Consider the following 18,918-nt stretch of genomic DNA (forward strand, 5'->3'; position numbering starts at 1 on the left):
GGCAAATTGGAAGTGGTCAAACAGGAGATGGCAAGAGTGAACGTCGACATTCTAGGAATCAGTGAACTAAAATGGACCGGAATGGGTGAATTTAACTCAGATGACCATTATATCTATTACTGTGAGCAGGAATCCCTTAGAAGAAATGGAGTGGCCATCGTGGTCAACAAAAGAGTCCGAAATGCAGTACTTGGATGCAATCTCAAAAATGACAGAATGATCTCTGTTCATTTCCAAGGCAAACCATTTAATCTCACGGTAATCCCAGCCTATGCCCCAACCAGTAACACTGAAGAAGCTGAATTTGAATGGTTCTATGAAGACCTACAAGACTTTTTAGAACTAACACCCCCCAAAAGATGTCCTTTTCATTATAGGGGACTGGAATGCAAAAGGAGGAAGTCAGGAAACACCTGGGGTAACAGGCGAATTTGGTCTTGGAATAAGGAATGAAGCAGGGCAAAGGCTAATAGAGTTTTGCCAAGAGAACGCACTGGTCATAGCAAACACCCTCTTCCAACAACACAAGAGAAGACTCTACACATGGACATCACCAGATGGTCAACACCGAAATCAGATTGATTATATCCTTTGCAGCCAAAGATGGAGAAGCTCTACACAGTCAACAAAAACAAGACCAGGAGCTGACTGTGGCTCAGATCGTGAACTCCTTATTGCCAAATTCAGACTTAAATTGAAGAAAGTAGGGAAAACCACTAGACCATTCAAGTATGACCTAAATCAAATCCCTTATGATTATACAGTGGAAGTGAGAAATAGATATAAGGGACTAGATCTGATAGATAGAATGCCTGATGAACTATGGATGGAGGTTCGTGGCATTGTACAGGAGACAGGGATCAAGACCATTCCCATGGAAAAGAAATGCAAAAAAGCAAAATGGTTATCTGGGGAGGCCTTACAAATAGCTGTGAAAAGAAGAGAAGTGAAAAGCAAAGGAGAAAAGTAAAGATATAAGCATCTGAATGCAGAGTTCCAAAGAATAGCAAGAAGAAATAAGAAAGCCTTCCTCAGCGATCAATGAAAAGAAATAGAGGAAAACAACAGAATGGGAAAGACTAGAGATCTCTTCAAGAAAATTAGAGATACCAAGGGAACATTTCATGCAGAGATGAGCTTGATAAAGGACAGAAATGGTATGGACCTAACAGAAGCAGAAGATATTAAGAAGAGGTGGCAAGAATACACAGAAGAACTGTACAAAAAAGATCTTCACGACCCAGATAATCACGATGGTGTGATCACTCACCTAGAGCCAGACATCTTGGAATGTGAAGTCAAGTGGGCTTTAGAAAGCATCACTACGAACAAAGCTAGTGGAGGTGATGGAATTCCAGTTGAGCTATTTCAAATCCTGAAAGATGATGCTGTGAAAGTGCTGCACACAATATGCCAGTAAATTTGGAAAACTAAGCAGTGGCCACAGGACTGGAAAAGATCAGTTTTCATTCCAAACTCAAAGAAAGGCAATGCCAAAGAATGCTCAAATTACCATACAATTGCACTCATCTCACACGCTAGTAAACTAATGCTCAAAATTCTCCAAGCCAGGCTTCAGCAATATGTGAACCATGAAATTCCAGATGTTCAAGCTGGTTTTAGAAAAGGCAGAGGAACCAGAGATCAAATTGCCAACATCCGCTGGATCATCAAAAAAGCAAGAGAGTTCCAGAAAAGCATCTATTTCTGCTTTATTGACTATGCCAAAGCCTTTGACTGTGTGGATCACAATAAACTGTGGAAAATTCTGAAAGAGATGGGAATATCAGACCACCTGACTTGACTCTTGAGAAACCTGTATGCAGGTCAGGAAGCAACAGTTAGAACTGGACATGGAACAACAGACTGGTTCCAAATAGGAAAAGGAGTACGTCAAGGCTGTGTACTGTCACCCTGCTTATTTAACTTATATGCAGAGTACATCACGAGAAACGCTGGGCTGGAAGAAGGACAAGCTGGAATGAAGATTGCCAGGAGAAATATCAATAACCTCATATATGCAGATGACACCACCCTTATGGCAGAAAGTAAAGAGGAACTAAAAAGCCTCTTGATGAAAGTGAAAGAGAAGAGTGGAAAAGTTGGCTTAAAGCTCAACATTCAGAAAACAAAGATCATGGCATCTGGTCACATCACTCCATGGGAAATAGATGGGAAAACAGTGGAAACAGTGTCAGACTTTATTTTTTGGGGCTCCAAAAGCACTGCAGATGGTGACTGCAGCCATGAAATTAAAAGATGTTTACTCCTTGGAAGGAAAGTTATGACCAACCTAGATAGCATATTGAAAAGCAGAGATATTACTTTGCCAACAAAGGTCTGTCTAGTCAAGGCTATGGTTTTTCCAGTAGTCATGTATGGATGTGAGAGTTGGACTGTGAAGAAAGCTGCATGCCAAAGAATTGATGCTTTTGAACTGAGGTGTTGGAGAAGACTCTTGAGAGTCCCTTGGACTGCAAGGAAATCCAACCACTCCGTTCTAAAGGAGATCAGTCCTGGGTGTTCTTTGGAAGGACTGATGCTAAAGCTGAAACTCCAGTACTTTGGCCACCTCATGCAAAGAGTTGACTCATTGGAAAAGACTCTGTTGCTGGGAGGGATTGGGGGCAGGAGGAGAAGGGGACGACAGAGGATGAGATGGCTGGATGGCATTGCCGACTCGATGGACATGAGTTTGAGTGAACTCCTGGAGTTGGTGATGGACAGGGAGGCGTGGCGTGCTGCAATTCATGGGTCACACAGCATCGGACATGACTGAGCGACTGAACTGAACTGAACTGAAAGTCTGACCATTGTCCAAAGCCCTTGCCACATTCAGTACACTTGTATGACTTCTCTCTGGTATGCATTCTCTTATGACCCCAAAGGTGTGAGCATTTGATAAAGGCCTTATCACACACATTACATTTGTGTGGCTTCTCTTCAGGATGTATATTCTGATGTCGAGTGAGGCTTGAGTACTGTTTAAAGGCTTTGCCACGCTCATTACATTTGTACGGTTTCTCTCCAGTATGAATTCTCTGATGAATTCTAAGCTTTGAGTTTTGACTTAAGGCCTTGCTGCATATGTTACATTTATAAGGTTTCTCTCCCATATGGATCCTCTGATGTCTGGTGAGATGTAAACCCCAGTTAAAGGATTTACCACGTTCATTACATTTGTAAGGTTCCTCTCTACCATGAATTCTCTGATGAGCCTCCAAGCTTGAGCTCTGACTAAAAGCATTATCAAATATATTAGATTCAATGTGTTTCTTTTTGGTAATTATTTTCTGATGTCTAGTAAGTTGTACAAATTTTGTATAGGCCTTGTCACACTCATGACATTTGTAAGGTTTCTCTCTGGTATGGTTCCTTTTACATTTCGTTAGGCTTGAACACACAGTGAAGGTTTTGCCACACTCATTACACTTGTAAGGTTTCTCACCAGTGTGGATTCTCTGCTGTTCTGTAAGACTTGAACATTGGATGAAAGCCTTACCACATTCGTTACATTTATATGGTTTTTCTCCAGTATGAATTTTCTGATGTTTCACCAGACTTGAAATGTGGATGAAAGCCTTGCCACACACAGTACATTTGTGTGGCTTCTCTCCAGGATGTACGTTCTGATGCTTAGTCAGGTGTGAGCACTGCTTAAAAGCTTTGCCACACTCGTTACCTTTATAAGGTTTCTCACCGGTATGAATTCTTCGGTGAATCCTGAGGGTAGACCACTGCCTAAAAACCTTGCCATATTCAACACATTTGTATGGTTTCTCTCCAGTATGAATTCTCTCATGATCCCAAAGATATGAACGTTTGGTAAAACTCTTGCCACACTCATTATATTTGTAAGGTTTCTCTCCAGTGTGAATTTGCTCATGAAGCCAAAGGTCTGAACATTTGGTAAATGCCTTGCCACATTCATTGCACTTGTGTGGTTTCTCTTCCGTATGAATTCTCCAGTGATTTGTAAGGTGGAATTTTGATTAAAGACCTTGTCACATATATTACATTTATATGGTTTCTCTCCAATGTGGATTCTCTGATGTCTTGTGAGGTTTGAGAACTGTTTAAACGCTTTACTGCACTTATTACATTTGTAAGGTCTCTGCTCAGAATGAATTCTCTGATGGCTAATAAGGATCTGAATGATGGCTAAAAGTCTTTCCACAGTCGTTACATTTGTACAGTTTTCCTCTAATGTTGGTTTTCTGTTGCTGTGTATGTAATGAAGGATACACAAGACCTTTCCATATTTATTAGAAATGTTGGTTTTGACACTAGGAGGAAATCTTTGAAGTGACAAAATTGAGGAACAAGTTTTGATAGACGTTTCAACTTAATTACACTCATAAATTTTCCCTTCAGTTTGAAATCTCTGCCATTCCGTCAGATGTGACTGAAAACTTAATCCAATTCTATTTTCAAAACATTTTGTGTACTTGTTTCCTGCATAAACTGTGCCATTTTTTATTTTTAACAAATTCTTTACAAATGACTTCCTATTTTTTAAAAACTGACATGTACTTTTTCTTAAAGAAACTGAGCATCTTTTCATGTGATAAAGAAACACTTGGTTTTAAAGGTAAATTAATCCTGGCTTTGCTGTCTTGTTCACCTTTTCTACCAGTGAGATTTATGTTATTTGCCATAAGTGTTCCTTTGGAATTTCTTCCTGCATATCCACACTTATTCTCAAATTCAAAGGTATTTCTCCAGACTTCACTGAAGTCAGATTCTTCAATACCATGGTTTCTGAATCTTCCCAAGACCACTGGTTGGTATAATTCTCTGTTATTAATATACTTCTTCTGTAATAATTCCTTGGTCATGAACCTAATGGAGGTATCTGAAAGATAACCACAGCCTTCATATTAACTACAGTTGGAAGGTGAATGTTAATGCTAAAAGTAATATTTACATTGAAGAGATAAAAACTTCTCTATCAAACTCTATAAATGTTTAAGAATAGAAAGCTAATAGAATTCTTTAATAAAAGATACATGCATTTCAAATTATTTCAAGTGAAGCCTACTCTCAAACACACTATAACCAGATTGTTCACACTGTGTAAACTTATATAATCCCTGCAACCATATCCTTTGACTACCACACCAGTGCACACACAGATTGACAACAGACAAATAGGTGTCTCATATTTGAAGTCAGAAGGTAATGGGAAGAGATTTTAAAACTGCTAAGAAAAGTAACTGTCTATCAAGAATTCTATGTATGTCTAAACTATTCTTTAAAAATAAAGGAAAAATTACCTATGGCTGATTCATGTTGATGTATGGCAGAAACCAATACAATTGTAAAGCAATTATCCTTCAATTAAAAATAAATAAAGTTTTAAAAAAGTTAAATATACACCTAAAAATAAATAAAGGAAAAATTAGGACATTGCCAAGGAAACAAAAACAGAGAGTCTGTTGCCAGCAGACTCATCCTATAAAAAATGATAAGTGACATAGCCAAATATAAGGTCAGCATTAATTAATACTTTTGGTGTGTAACTTCTCTTTTTCCCCTATTGACTTAAAAGACAACATACAACAGTAATTTTGCATCTGCGCTGATGGACAGACAATGTATGGAGATCTAGTTTGGGATAATGACAAGCAAGGAGGGAGAGACAATATAAAAGGAACACGGTTTTTGTATACTATTGAAATTAAGTTGGTATTAATTTAACTACATTGTTTAAAGTGATATTTTAATCTGTAATTCCCAGGACAACTACTAACAAAACAATTTGAAAATGTACAGTTGATACTGAGCCCACATGCTGCAACTACTAAAGCCTGCAGGCTCTAGAGCCTGTGCTTTGCAACAAGAGAAGCAAGCACAATGAGAAGCTCACACATCGCAACTAGAGAAGAAAACCCACACAGCAATGAAGACCCAGCACAGCCAAAAACAAATAAATAAATAAAAGTGGTTTTTCTAAATATATACAGTTGACCCTTGAACAACAGCTAGACAACTAACTTAATAAATGTGTTGTGCTCGGATTGCTCCACTGACTGGCTATTCCACCATCTCTCTCCCTCTCTTGGGACATTTCTATTCTCTGACACACAGAAATATTGAAATTGGGTCAACTAATAACCCTACAATGGTCTTTAAGCTTTCAAGCCAAAGGAAGAGTCACACATCTCTAACTTTAAAACAAAAGCTAGAAATGATTACAGTCAGTGACGAAGACATGTTGAAAGCTGAGACAGGCTAAAAGCTAGGCCTCTCACACCAGAGAGCCAAGGTGTGAACTCAGAGGAATAGTTCTTGAAGGAAATTAAAAGTGCTACTGCAGTGAACACACAAATGATAAGGAAGTGAAAAAGTCACGTTGCTGATGTGGAGAAAGTATTAATGGTCTGGAGAGAAAAACAAACCAGCCACAACATTCCCTTAGGCCAAAGTTGAATCCAGAGCAAAGGCCCTGACTCTCTTCTCAGAAGGCTGAAAGAAGAGCGGATGCCACAGAAGAAAAGTCTGAAGCTAGCTGAGGTTGCCTTGTGAGGTTTAAAGAAAGAAGCCATCTCTAGGACATAGAAGTGCAAGGTGAAGCTGCAAGTGCTGATGTAGGAGCTGCAGCAAGTTACCCAGAAGATCTAGCTGAGATAATTCATGAAGGTAAGCTACACTGAAATTTCCTATGGAGATGAAACAGCCGTAAGTAAACACATTCCTGGTGTTTAAGCCACTCAAGCTTTGGTACTTTGTTAGGGCAGTCCAAGCAAGCTAATACAAGTTCCACCCAAAAACAGTAACCTGAGAGACCTGGAGTGCTAGCCTAACATCAGACAAAATAGACTCTAAGTCAAAGTTTTTTTTACTGGACAAAGAAGGCCATTATATGTTTAAAAAAGGATAATAACTCATCAAGGAATTACAACACTTATGAAAATATGCACCTAAACAAGAGAACCCCAAAATCTATGAAGCAAACATTGACAGAATTTAAGGAAGAAATAGAAAACAATTCTAGAATATTATCTGGAGACTTCCATTTCCCCCCTTTTAATTATAGAGAATACATCCAGGCAGCAGTTCAATAAGGATACAAAGAGTTTGAGGAAGACTATAAAGACGCTTTTGCCTTTTCATACTTTCAAACTGTGGTGCTGGAGAAGACTCTTGAGAGTCCCTTTTACAGCAAGAAGATCAAATCAGTCAATCCTAAAGGAAATCAACCCTGAATATTCACTGGAAGGACTGATGTTGAAGCTGAAGCTCCAATACTAAGGCCACCTGATGGGAACAGCCAACTCATTGGAAAAGATCCTGATGCTGGGAAAGATAGAAGGCAGCAGAAGGGGACAACAGAGGAGGAGATGGTTGGATGGCATCATCGACTCAATGGACATGAGTTTGAGCAAACTCTAAGAGTTAATGAAGAAAGGGTAGTCTGGTGTGCTGCAGTCCTTGGGGTCACAAAGAGCTGGACACAACTGAGCAACTAAACAACAAGGATAAAGACACTAGCTCTGGGATTTCCCTGGTGGTCCAGCAGTTAAGAATCCACCTTGCAATGTAGGGGACATGGGTTCAGTCCCTGGTCCAGGAACTAAGATTCCACATGCCATGGAGCAAATAAGCCCAACAACTACTGAGCCCACGCTCTAGAGCCCAGGAGCTGCAAATACTGAGCCTGTGTACCCTATAGAGCCTGTGCTCCATAACTAGAAAAGCCACTGCAACGACAAGGCTGCACGCCACAAGGAAGAGTAGCCCCCGCCCACCACACCTAGAGAAAAGCCCTTGTGTGGCAATGAAGACCAAGTGCAATCATAAAGAAAGAAACCAAAGAAGAAAGAGGACCCCTTATAACCAGCCCTCCCAGAACCCCACAAGATCAAAGTACACAAGACTGTCATAGGCCATGATCAAGATTTTGCCTTGGTCTTTGCACAAGAGGACCACCGCTGGATACTGGAAGGGTGAACTTAGTGGAAGGAAAAAAATTTTTCCTTTGAGAGCTCACAGGAAATAAACATTTGTTTTCCCATAGAACTCCCCCACTTCTGGGAAGTTTCCCCAACATTATTAATGGTGTGGCTTCCTCTCTGCCCTTCTGAGGTCTTTCTGGTGTTCATGCCTTTGATACATCCCCACGCATTCACTTTTTTCACTTTTTTCACCTTGTTCTCCACGTTCTGGGGCTCTCTCGCTTACTCCAAAATGGAAATAATATTCAGGTCAAAAAGAGAGTTTTCTGCTTAGAAGAGAGGAACATTAATGGGCTGTAGATTTTCTAGTACACCACCAGCCCTTTTTTCTTCTAAGGAGAGAGGACATCAGCGTGCCTAGAAAAATATTTTGGGACTTCCCTGGTGGTCCAGTGGCTAAAATTCTGCACTCCCAATGCAGGGGACCCGGGTTTGATCCCTGGTCAGGCAACTAGATCCCACATGCTACAACTAAAATCCCACATGCTACAACCAAGACCCAGCTCAGCCAAATAAATATTAAGAGGAAAAGGGAAAAAAAAATATTGCACAAATCTGTTCCCAACTGTCTCTTTCTGAATGTTTAAGGAGTATTTTTTAAAAAGATACCTAGCTGTCTTCCAAGAACTACCAAATCAAAAGTACAGGGTAAGAGTGGGTACAAAATCAGTTATTTTTAGAAGTTTGCCATAAGATTTTGTTTTTACTCATCTTCCGGAGCCATTACCAATCTAGTATGGAGGGCTTCCCTAGTGGCTCAGTGGTAAAGAATCCATGTGCCAACGCGAGAGATACGGGTTCAATCCCTGGTCTGGGAAGATCCCACATGCTATGGAGTAACTAAGCCCGTGCACCACAATTACTGAGCCTGCACTCCAGAACCCGGGGAACCACAACAACTAAGCCCACATGCCACAACTACTGAAGCCTGTGACCTAGGGCCTGTGCTGCACAAGAGAGAAGCCACCACAGTGAGAAGCCCTTGCACTACAAATAGAGAAAAGCACATATAGCAACAAAGACTCAGCACAGCCAAAAATTATATAAATATTTTTTTAAAAAATCTAGTGTGGAGTGTGTGATCATCTAAAGAAAGCGGAAGGTTCAACTCTGTTTCACTTCAGTCAGCCCAGCTTTAGTCTCAGCCAAGCAAGGCAGGGTTCCCCAGAGACTCACTGGGGCAGATCCCGACTCCTTGAGGGAAGTGATCCTCACCCACAGATCTCCACCATCACGTCCCTGTACAAGGCCCTCTGAGCAAGGTCCAGGCATTCCCACTCCTCCTGAGAGAATTCGATAGCCAAATCCTTGAAGGTCAACTGTGCCTGAAATGAAAAACACATTTTCACTGAGGAAACAGGTGAAGAGTTCTTATCTTCACACAAGATGTGAATAGGAAAGAGGCAGTAAGGATTGATTCAGTTGAGGTGATGGGTCGTTTTGAGTAAGGTAATTTTGAGTAACTATTTGTTCCTAATTTTATGGGGCTTCCCTGGTGGCTCAGACAGTAAAGAATCTTCCTGCAATGTGGGAGACCTGGGTTTGATCCCTGGGTAAGGAAGATACCCTGGAGAAGGAAAAGGCTACCTATTCCAGTATTCTTGCCAGGAGAATTGCATGGACAGAAGAGCCTGGCAGACTATAGTCCATGGGGTTGTAGAGTCGGACATGACTGAGTGACTAATACTTTCACTTTTTCAGTTTTATTATATTTTTCCAGCAAAGGATATCAAATCCACTGAATCACTATAGATTTCCCATTTGTGAGGACAATAAAAGAAATACACAGATGAAAATTTTCCAACACAGGATTGTTCATATGGAGGAGATACAGGTTATGTTTTACACACTACATGATATTCAGTACCTGGAGGAGCCAGAGCATGAACAGTGTCTTCAAGCATGACAGGATCCACATATATGCAGAATCAGGGGCCACATATATGCAGAAACATAAATCTGTCCATTTAACTCAGGTATTTGAAAAGTGTTACTCAGTCATGTCCTACTCTTTGTGACCTCATGGACTGTAGCCCCCCGGGCACCTCTCTCCATGGGATTTTCCAGGCAAGAATACTGGAGTAAGTAGCCATTCCTTCCTCCAGGGGATCTTCCTGATCCAGGGATCAAACCTGGTTCTCCTGCATTGCAGGCAGATTCTTTATCACCTGAGCCACCAGGGAAGTCATTAACAAAAGTCAGCTGGAGTTTACTCCACTAATTTTAAAAAATGATTCAACATTAAGGAAATGTATTAATGTTGTACATTAATCCAGCAGATTCAATGAAAAAAAAAAAAAAGAACTTATCACAGCAATAGACCTTTGAAGAAATACTGGATGATTTAGGGATAAGCAACAAAGTCCTACTATAGAGCACAGGGAACTCTACTCAGTATCCTGTGGTAAACCATAATGGAAAAATATGAAAAGAAATACAGAGATAATTTTAAACAGGAAAGATGAGAACTGTATAGAAGACAGTGTTTTTAAATTATGCCAGGTGAGGCCTTCTCAAGCAAGATCAAGCAACCCACTCCAGTACTGTTGCCTGGAAAATCCCATGGATGGAGGAACCTGGTGGGCTACAGTCCATTGGGTTGCGAAGAGTCAGACATGACTGAGCGACTTCACTTTCACTTTTCACTTTCATGCACTGGAGAAGGAGATGGCAACCCAGTCCAGTATTCTTGCTTGGAGAATCCTAGGGACAGGGGAGCCTGGTGGGCTGCTATCTATGGGGTAGCACAGAGTCTGACACGACTGAAGCAACTTAGCAGCAGCAGCAGCAAAGACATACTAAACTAGGAAAGACACCAGGACATGTATAAAGAATTCAATTACAAAACCTAGCTTTTTAAAAGATCAAAAAAAAAAAAAAGATATCAAAAGAGAACTGAACAAAGTATGAAAATCATGTTTTATTTCCATAAAAGCATGAAACTGACTCACAAGTAGTTGGAAAACAGAGATACAAAGGATTGTGATTTCCCCCCAAATTTGCAAAAGATGAAAAGGATACAGTATCAAGCTTTGCTTACATTGAAGGCAATCTCACAGGTTGGCAGTGGGGATGGAACCTTTGCAGCTTTAGGGGAGGACATCTGACAAAATCTATCAAAATATGAAATGCGCCTTTCTTTTTTTTTGCTGTGCTGGGTTTTCACTGCTGCACAGGCTTTTCTCTAGTTGTGGTGAGTAGGGGCTACTCTCCAGTTGCAGTGCACAGGCGTCTTATTGTGATGGCTTCTTTTGTTTAGAAGCACAGGCTCTAGGGCTCATGGGTTCAGTAGTAGCAGCTCCCAGGCTCCAGAGAACAGGCTCAATAGTTGTGTTGCATGGGCTTAGTTGCTCCAAGGCGTGTGGGATCTTCCTGGATCAGGGATCGGTCCCGTGTCTCCTAAATTGGCAGGCAGATTCTTTACCACTGGGCCACCAGGGCAGCCCCAAATGTGCCATTCTTGTCCCAGCAGTCACATGTTAAGATGCCCAAGAAATCCTCAGACATCTGCTGAAAAGTCCGTAGGCTCAGAGGTAGCCACTGACACATTCTCTAGGTCAACAAAAAACTGCAAAGGTCCCTTGTGTCTTCATTAAGAGAATGTCCCAGTAAAGATCAAAGTGTATCTGTGTTTACTAATGTGAAAACCACTTCCAGCCACATGCTGTGATCATTTTTAAAATGTGCATAATAAAGGATTACCACAAACATGTCTTGGAGAATTTTTCCTAAAAATCTCATAATGATGTGAAATGCAGTGTTACAAAATTTGAGCTGAGTCTTGCCACAAAACTGACAACAGTGATTCCTCAATGAGACGTGAGGCATGGTGACAGAGAAGAAGTTGCCTCACATCTTAGCACCTAAGCCGCTGCTTTGTTGGAATTTTGACCACAAAAATATAAATAAATATCTCACATGATCTTAAAAGAAAATTTAATAATTTATTAATAATGGTGGAGCCAGAATTTGGCTATAGCCTCTCTGATGAGAAAGATAAAGTTCTGTGCTCCGCTGTCTTTGTTTTTTACCTAAAAGACCTGCTAGGAGGCAGTCCTTGCAGGAATACCATTATCCCTGTGGGATGAATGTACTGAGAATAATTTTTTAAAACCTCCTGTTAGATACTTAGACTGACTCCACATTTTAAAGCCAATTATCGAGCGAAGCATCCTGAATCCCTGATGTCTGTTTCTGAACTTTCTTCTGCATTCTGAATCATTAATATTTTGAAACCAAAAACACCATGATTCACTTGCTTAGCTTTGAATGCATTATTAAATCCGGCAGAGCTGGTTTCCTCTTATCACTTTCCTTTTCCAGAATTTTCCAACCATTCCTACACATTAGAACGTGGCTTCCATCCTGGTTGACAGAGAGCAGACAGCACATCCAGATGGGCCCTAAGCAATCCCTGCTGCCCAACAGCACTGAGACCCCGTCTCCAACCCGTGGGTGAGAAGCTCTGCCCAGGATGGCGCCCAGGGGAGCCTCCTCACAAGGGCCAGGTCACCAGGTCATAGGGAGACGGGATCTAAGTGGAGACGACAGGCCCTGAGGGAAGGCCCCAGGTGAGTGTGCATGTAGAGGACTCAGACAGGACACTTCAGAGTCAGACACGATTTGTGAGTCCAGAGAAGGGCATTTCAGGAAGGACAGATTGAGAATCCACTGAGAATATGACCTTACCTGAGAAAGAGCCATGCCTGACTCCTGTTCTTTCTTCTTCCTCCTCTTCTAGGTTTCTTCCTCAGGCAAAGACTGGTCTTGAGAAGATAGTCCTGAGTGTCAAGAATATGCCGTTTAGTGCTTGGGATCAACACACCCCCTTCCTGTGCCCCAAACACACACAGGTAGGACCTCGTGGAACAGACAGTCCTCTGTGCTCACTGTCTCAGGAGCGACTCAGGACAGTCAACTCCCACACAGAGTCCCAGCAAGGGAGCTTTCCCATACTTTCCTTCAGATCATGCTACCCTCCTGGTGAGGAGTGGCAGAAGAGTGCCATCCTGTCCTGACTTACAGCCCCTTCAGGTTTGTGCCCAGAGACCTGCCCCCAGCACCTTCCCACCAATGAAAACCCCTAGCACCTGACCCCAGTCCCCTAGACACTCCTACAAGCTCCCAGTGGGCCCTCCACAATATTACAGGACAGAAACCCCTACTGAGTGCACACTCTGCCATAGGATCCCACAGCCCGTCCCAAATGTCAATAGCTTTTGTTCCGGCAGGAGGACACCCACCAACCCAGGATCCTGTATATTCCTTCTTGGACTGTGTGTGTTAGTCGCTCAGTCATGTTGGACTCTTTGTGACCCCATAGACTGGAGTCTGCCAGGCTCCTCTGCCCATGGAGATTCTCCAGGCAAGAATCCTGGAGTGGGTTGCCATGCTGTCCTCCAGGGGATCTTCCTGACCCAGGGATCAAACCTGGGTCTCCCGCATTGCAGGCAGACTCTTTACTGTCAGAGCCATCAGGAAAGCCCTCGTTCTTGGGGACCCCACCCTAAAGTCAGGCACAGCCATAACATCCTAATGCAAGAGTGATGTCTCCAACAATCCACGTTTTCCACGGAGACTCTAATGTCTTCCATCTTGGAAACATTTCTAAGATGTCATCTGTATCCTGCAGAACCCACATGACAGTAAAGCTTGGGCAGTAATAATGAGATCCACCCACTTAAAACACAGCAGATTACCCCCAAAATGGTCTGCGAAATTCTTCCCTTTAACCTCTTATGGGTCAATGGTCCTCACACTCATTAGAGACCCCATAGAGGTTACTACATAGAATAAACTTCCTCAGTCTGCCTCTCAGGATTCAGACACGAACTCCTCCACAGCCAGGAGTTTGGCTGCCGATGGCTCACAACTCAGTCCCCCCCTGAAAACGGGACTCAGCCACAGGGAGTGGCCTCCACAACATCACAGCACCTCGCTGGGCAGGACAATGTCTGGTCAGCCCCGGATGGGAAGGCCTGTATTTTCCCTCAAATTGGACCAGTTGTGGAGGGTCACCCCACCTCCGGAGCCCCCTTTTGTAAAGTCGTACAGTGGAGTCTGGATTCTCGTCCTGAGGGTAAAGGGAAGACATGGAAGGGATTAATACCAGAGAATTCGTCCCTGCTCTGTTTCCCCCTCTGCTTTCCCTGTCGCCTCTTTCCCCCTCTTTCTGTCCCAGGACCACTCTCTCTGTTGTCCAGGGCACCGATACTTTTATTTCCCCCTCATTCTCTCAGTTCCAGGTACCTGCCCCTTGCGGTTCCCACATCTACCCTGATCAAGGTCTCTCTCACCCAGTTTGCTTCCCTTTGTCCTTTTGGAGGCGCCTTTCTACCTAGGTTTCTTCTGACTTACTCTTTTGCTCTGACTGTATCTCCACATCCACCTGGTCCATCGTCTATTTCAGCCTCTCTTTTTCACTCTTCCTTTCTCTGTCGGTCTTTCTCATCCCCTACCCTGTACATTCACAGGTACGAAAGAGATAGGGAGATGTCCCCTACCCACGAAATGCATTTTCCAGTGGGGCTTCGGGAATGTAAACACACCACGACAACCACAGACAGTGGGATGCGTTTTGTGCAGAAGAAACACAAAGAACGTAACCAAATGGGTGCGTGTCACCTCTTTCAGCGCGTGGGGCAGAGAACTCCAACGCGGTGAGTGCAAAGTGCAAAGGATGACTACGGAGGGAAGGGGCCGACTCCTGAGGCTACGTAGATAGGGAGGCTGTCAGGAGAGGGGTGATGTCTGCACGACCTGGAGGCAGAGGAGAAGATGTGGCCTCCGGGTATACACGGCCAGGCGGCAGAAGAAAATCCACCCCGGGAATGAGAGCTTTGCACAGCGCGGCTGAGAGAGAGGGGGAGGATCGGAGCCTGTGGAAGTCACTGCAGGCCCTTTAAGCAGGCAAGAGGCGTCACCTGGACCCAAGGCTGAAAGGCCAGTGCGGAGACCCGCTTTATAGAGCGATTTTAACTCGAAAAAGACGAGGACCTCCGATCCACCGCGGAGCTATCAGGCCTTGAATGTCTCGCGAGGCTGCCGGAACTTACCGAGGGCAGACGAATGGATGAAGGGGATCTTAACGTACATGACGACCCCTGAACCTTGGATGTGGCGGATCGGGGGCTTGAGGGGCGTCTAAAATACCCAGTCGTGACAGAAAATCCAAGGGCTAGCGCCCCTCCCTCCGCTTCCGGGTTTGCGGGCAATTGCGCCTGCGCAGGCGGAGCGAGGGCGGGGCCGGCTAGGGTCGGGGCGTAGGCGGTGTCAGGGCCTGAACTGAAAGCAAGAGGAGCGGGGTCGACTGAGGGCGGGGCCGACTGAGGGCGGGGCCGACTGAGGGCGGGGCCGATAGGGCGGGGCCTAGAGGAATCAGGATCTGGCTTCTGTCCCACTGTTTTTCTGCGCAGCAGGGCATGATCCTCTTCTTCAGAATTTTATTTTATTTTTTTAATTTTAAAAATTTATTTATTTATTTTCGGCTGCTCTGGGTGTTCCTTGCTTGGCTAGGGCTTCTCCTTACAGTGGCTTCTCTTGTTGCGGAGCATGGGCTCTAGGCGCCTGGCTTCAGTATTTGCAGCACTTGGGCTCAGTAGTTGTGTGCACATTTAGCTGCTCCGCGGCAAGTGAAATCTTGCTGGATCAGGAAAGTTCCTTTGGTGTCCCATGGACCCTACAGCTTCTTTGCTATTTTAAGTTAATGTGTCATCAATGATGGAGAAGGAAATGGCAAGCCACTCCAGTTTTCTTGCCTGGAAAATCCCATGGACGGAGGAACCTGGTAGGCTACAGTCCATGGGGTCGCAAAGAGTCGGACACGACTGAGTGACTTCACTTTCAGCCACTTAAATTTCAAGCTGAAATGTTTTCCTCTTAAGTTGAAAATGGCTTAAGTCAACGCTCTTTTGCTAGTGGGCAGTGTTGAGTAATATAATTTAAAATGACATCATCTTACAACTCAGAAGTCCTCTCCACAAAGGTAGTAGAGGAAGGAAACAGTTTTACTATTAAATAAGTATTTAACCAGAAAGTGATGTCCATCACAGGCAATCTGTTGAGACTGCAGACTGAAAGTCCTAACCTGTAATATTAGATAAGCAGATACAAGTGTTTACATACTTGTTCTCAAGATAAACAATAACTCGTTCTCAGATAAGAAGATGTGATAGCATCATTTGTCACAAAAAGTTCATCCTAACTTCACCAGGTAATTGGACTAACCTGTGTTAGCTAATTGTCTTTATCCAGAGGAAAAACAAACTTCTCCTATCTTTATGACAGGAGAGAGTTCTGCAGCATGGAACAAGGCACCTGCTAAGTTAGGTTCTTGTTGTTCAGTTGCTAACTTGTATCCAATTCAAGCTGGAATCAAGATTGCCGGGAGAAATATCAATAACCTCAGATATGCAGATGACACCACCCTTATGGCAGAAAGTGAAGAGGAACTAAAAAGCCTCTTGATGAAAGTGAAAGAGGAGACTGAAAAAGTTGGCTTAAAGCTCAACCTTCAGAAAACGAAGATCATGGCATCCGGTCCCACCACTTCATGGGAAATAGATGGGGAAACAGTGTCAGACTTTATTTTTCTGGGCTCCAAAATCACTACAGATGCTGACTGCAGCCATGAAATTAAAAGATGCTTACTCCTTGGAAGGAAAGTTATGACCAACCTAGATAGCATATTCAAAAGCAGAGACATTACTTTGCCAACAAAGGTTCGTCTAGTCAAGGCTATGGTTCTTCCTGTGGTCATGTATGGATGTGAGAGTTGGACTGTGAAGAAAGCTGAGCACCGAAGAATTGATGCTTTTGAACTGTGGTGTTGGAGAAGACTCTTGAGAGTCCCTTGGACTGCAAGGAGATCCAGCCAGTCTGTTCTGAAGGAGATCAGCCCTGGGATTTCTTTGGAAGGAATGATGCTAAAGCTGAAACTCCAGTACTTTGGCCACCTCATGCGAAGAGTTGACTCATTGGAAAAGAGTCTGATGCTGGGAGGGATTGGGGGCAAGAGGAGAAGGGGACAACCGAGGATGAGATAGCTGGATGGCATCACTGACTCGATGGACATGAGTCTGAGTGAACTCCGGGAGTTGGTGAGGGACAGGGAGGCCTGGCGTGCTGCGATTCAGGGGGTGGCAAAGAGTCGGACACGACTGAGGCACTGATCTGATCTGATTCAATTCTTTGCGACCCCATGGACTGTAGCCCACCAGACTCCTCTGTCCATGGGATTTCCCAGGCAAGAATACTGGAGTGGGTTGCCATTTCCTTCTCCAGGGAATCTTCCCCACCCAGGGATCGAACTGGAGTCTCCTGCATTGGCAGGCAGATTCTTTACCACTGAGCTACCTGAGAAGCCCAAGTTAGGTTCTTACCCTTATGCAGAAACTGGGAGGTAAGTTTGCTATCTCCTTTGATGTTTACCTTTCAAAGAGATGGCTTCCAGATCCTTGAGGAAATACTCCTGGGTTGCAAAATTGACAAGAGCCTTGTTTAGCTTTTTTTAAGGTTGTACATACATTTCAAGGAAGCAGGAAAAGAACTTACAAGTTTCTAAAGGAAATGCTCTAAGAAAAGGGGAGGGTGGGGGAATAGTCTCTTCTCTTATTCTCAACAAAGAAAATTAAGCCAGGTTTTTTTGTTATTATTTTTAGTTTGTATTTGTCCTTACAGAAACAGCATGCATTCATACATTAAGGCATTATTTTTTGAACATCTACTATAGGTTCACAAGAATGGTAGCATACCCTCTATCTCATGACTGTGCTGGGAACCTCACATGAATTATGTGATTCAATCCTTATGATACTGTGAGAGTTGGGTGTTATATGGCTATCTTCCCTAGGAGGATTTGGGTGCTGGGCTGTGCCTCTTAGGGATAGAGATTCCTATGCCTCTTCAGTTTCCGACACTGATCATTAAAATGATCTTACATGTGATGGCAGCTCATTCAGTATACATGGAAGAGAGGAAGGCAGAAAAGAATGGTGGGATTAGGACTTCTCTGGTGGCGAAGTGGATAAGAATCTGCCTACCAATGCAGGAGGGGCTTTACTGGTGGCCAGTGCAGGAAATGTGAGTTCCATCTCTGGTCTGGAAGATCCCACATGCCTTGGAGCAATTAAGCCTGTGTACCACAACTTCCCTGGTGGCTCAGACGGTAAAGCGTCTGCCTACAGTGCGGGAGACCTGGGTTGGATACCTGGGTCAGGAAGATCCTCTGGAGAAGGAAATGGCAACCCACTCCAGTACTCTTGCCTGGAAAATCCCATGGACAGAGGAGCGTAGTAGGCTACAGTCCATGGGGTCACAGAGTCGGACACAACTGAGCTACTTCACTTCACTTCACTTCACCGCAGCTACGAGCCTGTGCTCCACAACAATAGAAGCCACCACAATGGTAAGTCTTCACACCACAACAAAGAGTAGCCCCTACTCACCATAACTAGAGAAAGCCTGAGCAAAAGCAACAAATACCCAACACTACCACACGATAGATAAATAAATACATTAAAAAAAAAAAAAGAATGGTGGGATTAGTCATTCTGAATGATCTTCAGATGCTTTGTCCATTTGTGTTCACATATTTTGTTTTTAACTTGTGAAACAACCAATGGGCCCCTAAGAGTCAGAGACATGATGCTTCGAGGAATTCTCTAAATACAAGTTACAAACAAAAAAAGCAAATAAACTTACCAAACTTTAAGTTCTTTGCTCCCTTCTGTGTGTGTCCCGGTTTCCAGAAACTGGGAATTCTGAGTCCAGTTCTGGGTTAGCAGCAGAAGTCGACCTAAACTGAGTTCCCCACTAAGTAGTTATGAGAAGGGAGGATCTGAGGACACGTAGAGGATCGGAGAGATTCAAGAGGTAAATCTGCATCTAAGTTATTTTAGAGGGTACCTGAGAGTTCTATGGAACCCCAGAGACCCCAGCTAGGAAGAGATCGCCTCTAGGG

The 18,918-nt window shown here is 43.5% G+C and overlaps 1 protein-coding gene and 1 long non-coding RNA gene across 4 annotated transcripts; both read right to left on the reverse strand.

The window, feature by feature from the left end:
* Positions 1–2,681: 2,681 nt before the first annotated feature.
* LOC112577707 (zinc finger protein 665) lies at positions 2,682–3,992 on the reverse strand (the record flags this gene model as incomplete). Its single annotated transcript, XM_025268296.3, has 1 exon — positions 2,682–3,992. A coding segment is annotated over one exon (1,311 nt), but the record flags the coding sequence as incomplete, so codon positions are not given.
* A 257-nt stretch (positions 3,993–4,249) lies between these two features.
* Positions 4,250–15,190, reverse strand: LOC102399270. 3 transcript variants are annotated; one of them, XR_006546087.1, is made up of 4 exons: positions 15,014–15,190; positions 12,648–12,739; positions 9,174–9,283; positions 4,250–4,855 (listed from the first exon to the last, which is right to left on the reverse strand). It is a non-coding gene; the product is annotated as an uncharacterized LOC102399270 (long non-coding RNA). The 3 variants fall into 3 exon arrangements; XR_006546086.1 differs by having other exon boundaries at positions 9,135–9,283; XR_003104824.2 differs by lacking the exon at positions 4,250–4,855 and having other exon boundaries at positions 8,998–9,283; positions 15,014–15,187.
* Between the last annotated feature and the right edge of the window lie 3,728 nt (positions 15,191–18,918).

The sequence above is a fragment of the Bubalus bubalis genome, chromosome 18 (genome assembly GCF_019923935.1).
Source record: "Bubalus bubalis isolate 160015118507 breed Murrah chromosome 18, NDDB_SH_1, whole genome shotgun sequence".
NCBI classification, from domain to species: domain Eukaryota; kingdom Metazoa; phylum Chordata; class Mammalia; order Artiodactyla; family Bovidae; genus Bubalus; species Bubalus bubalis.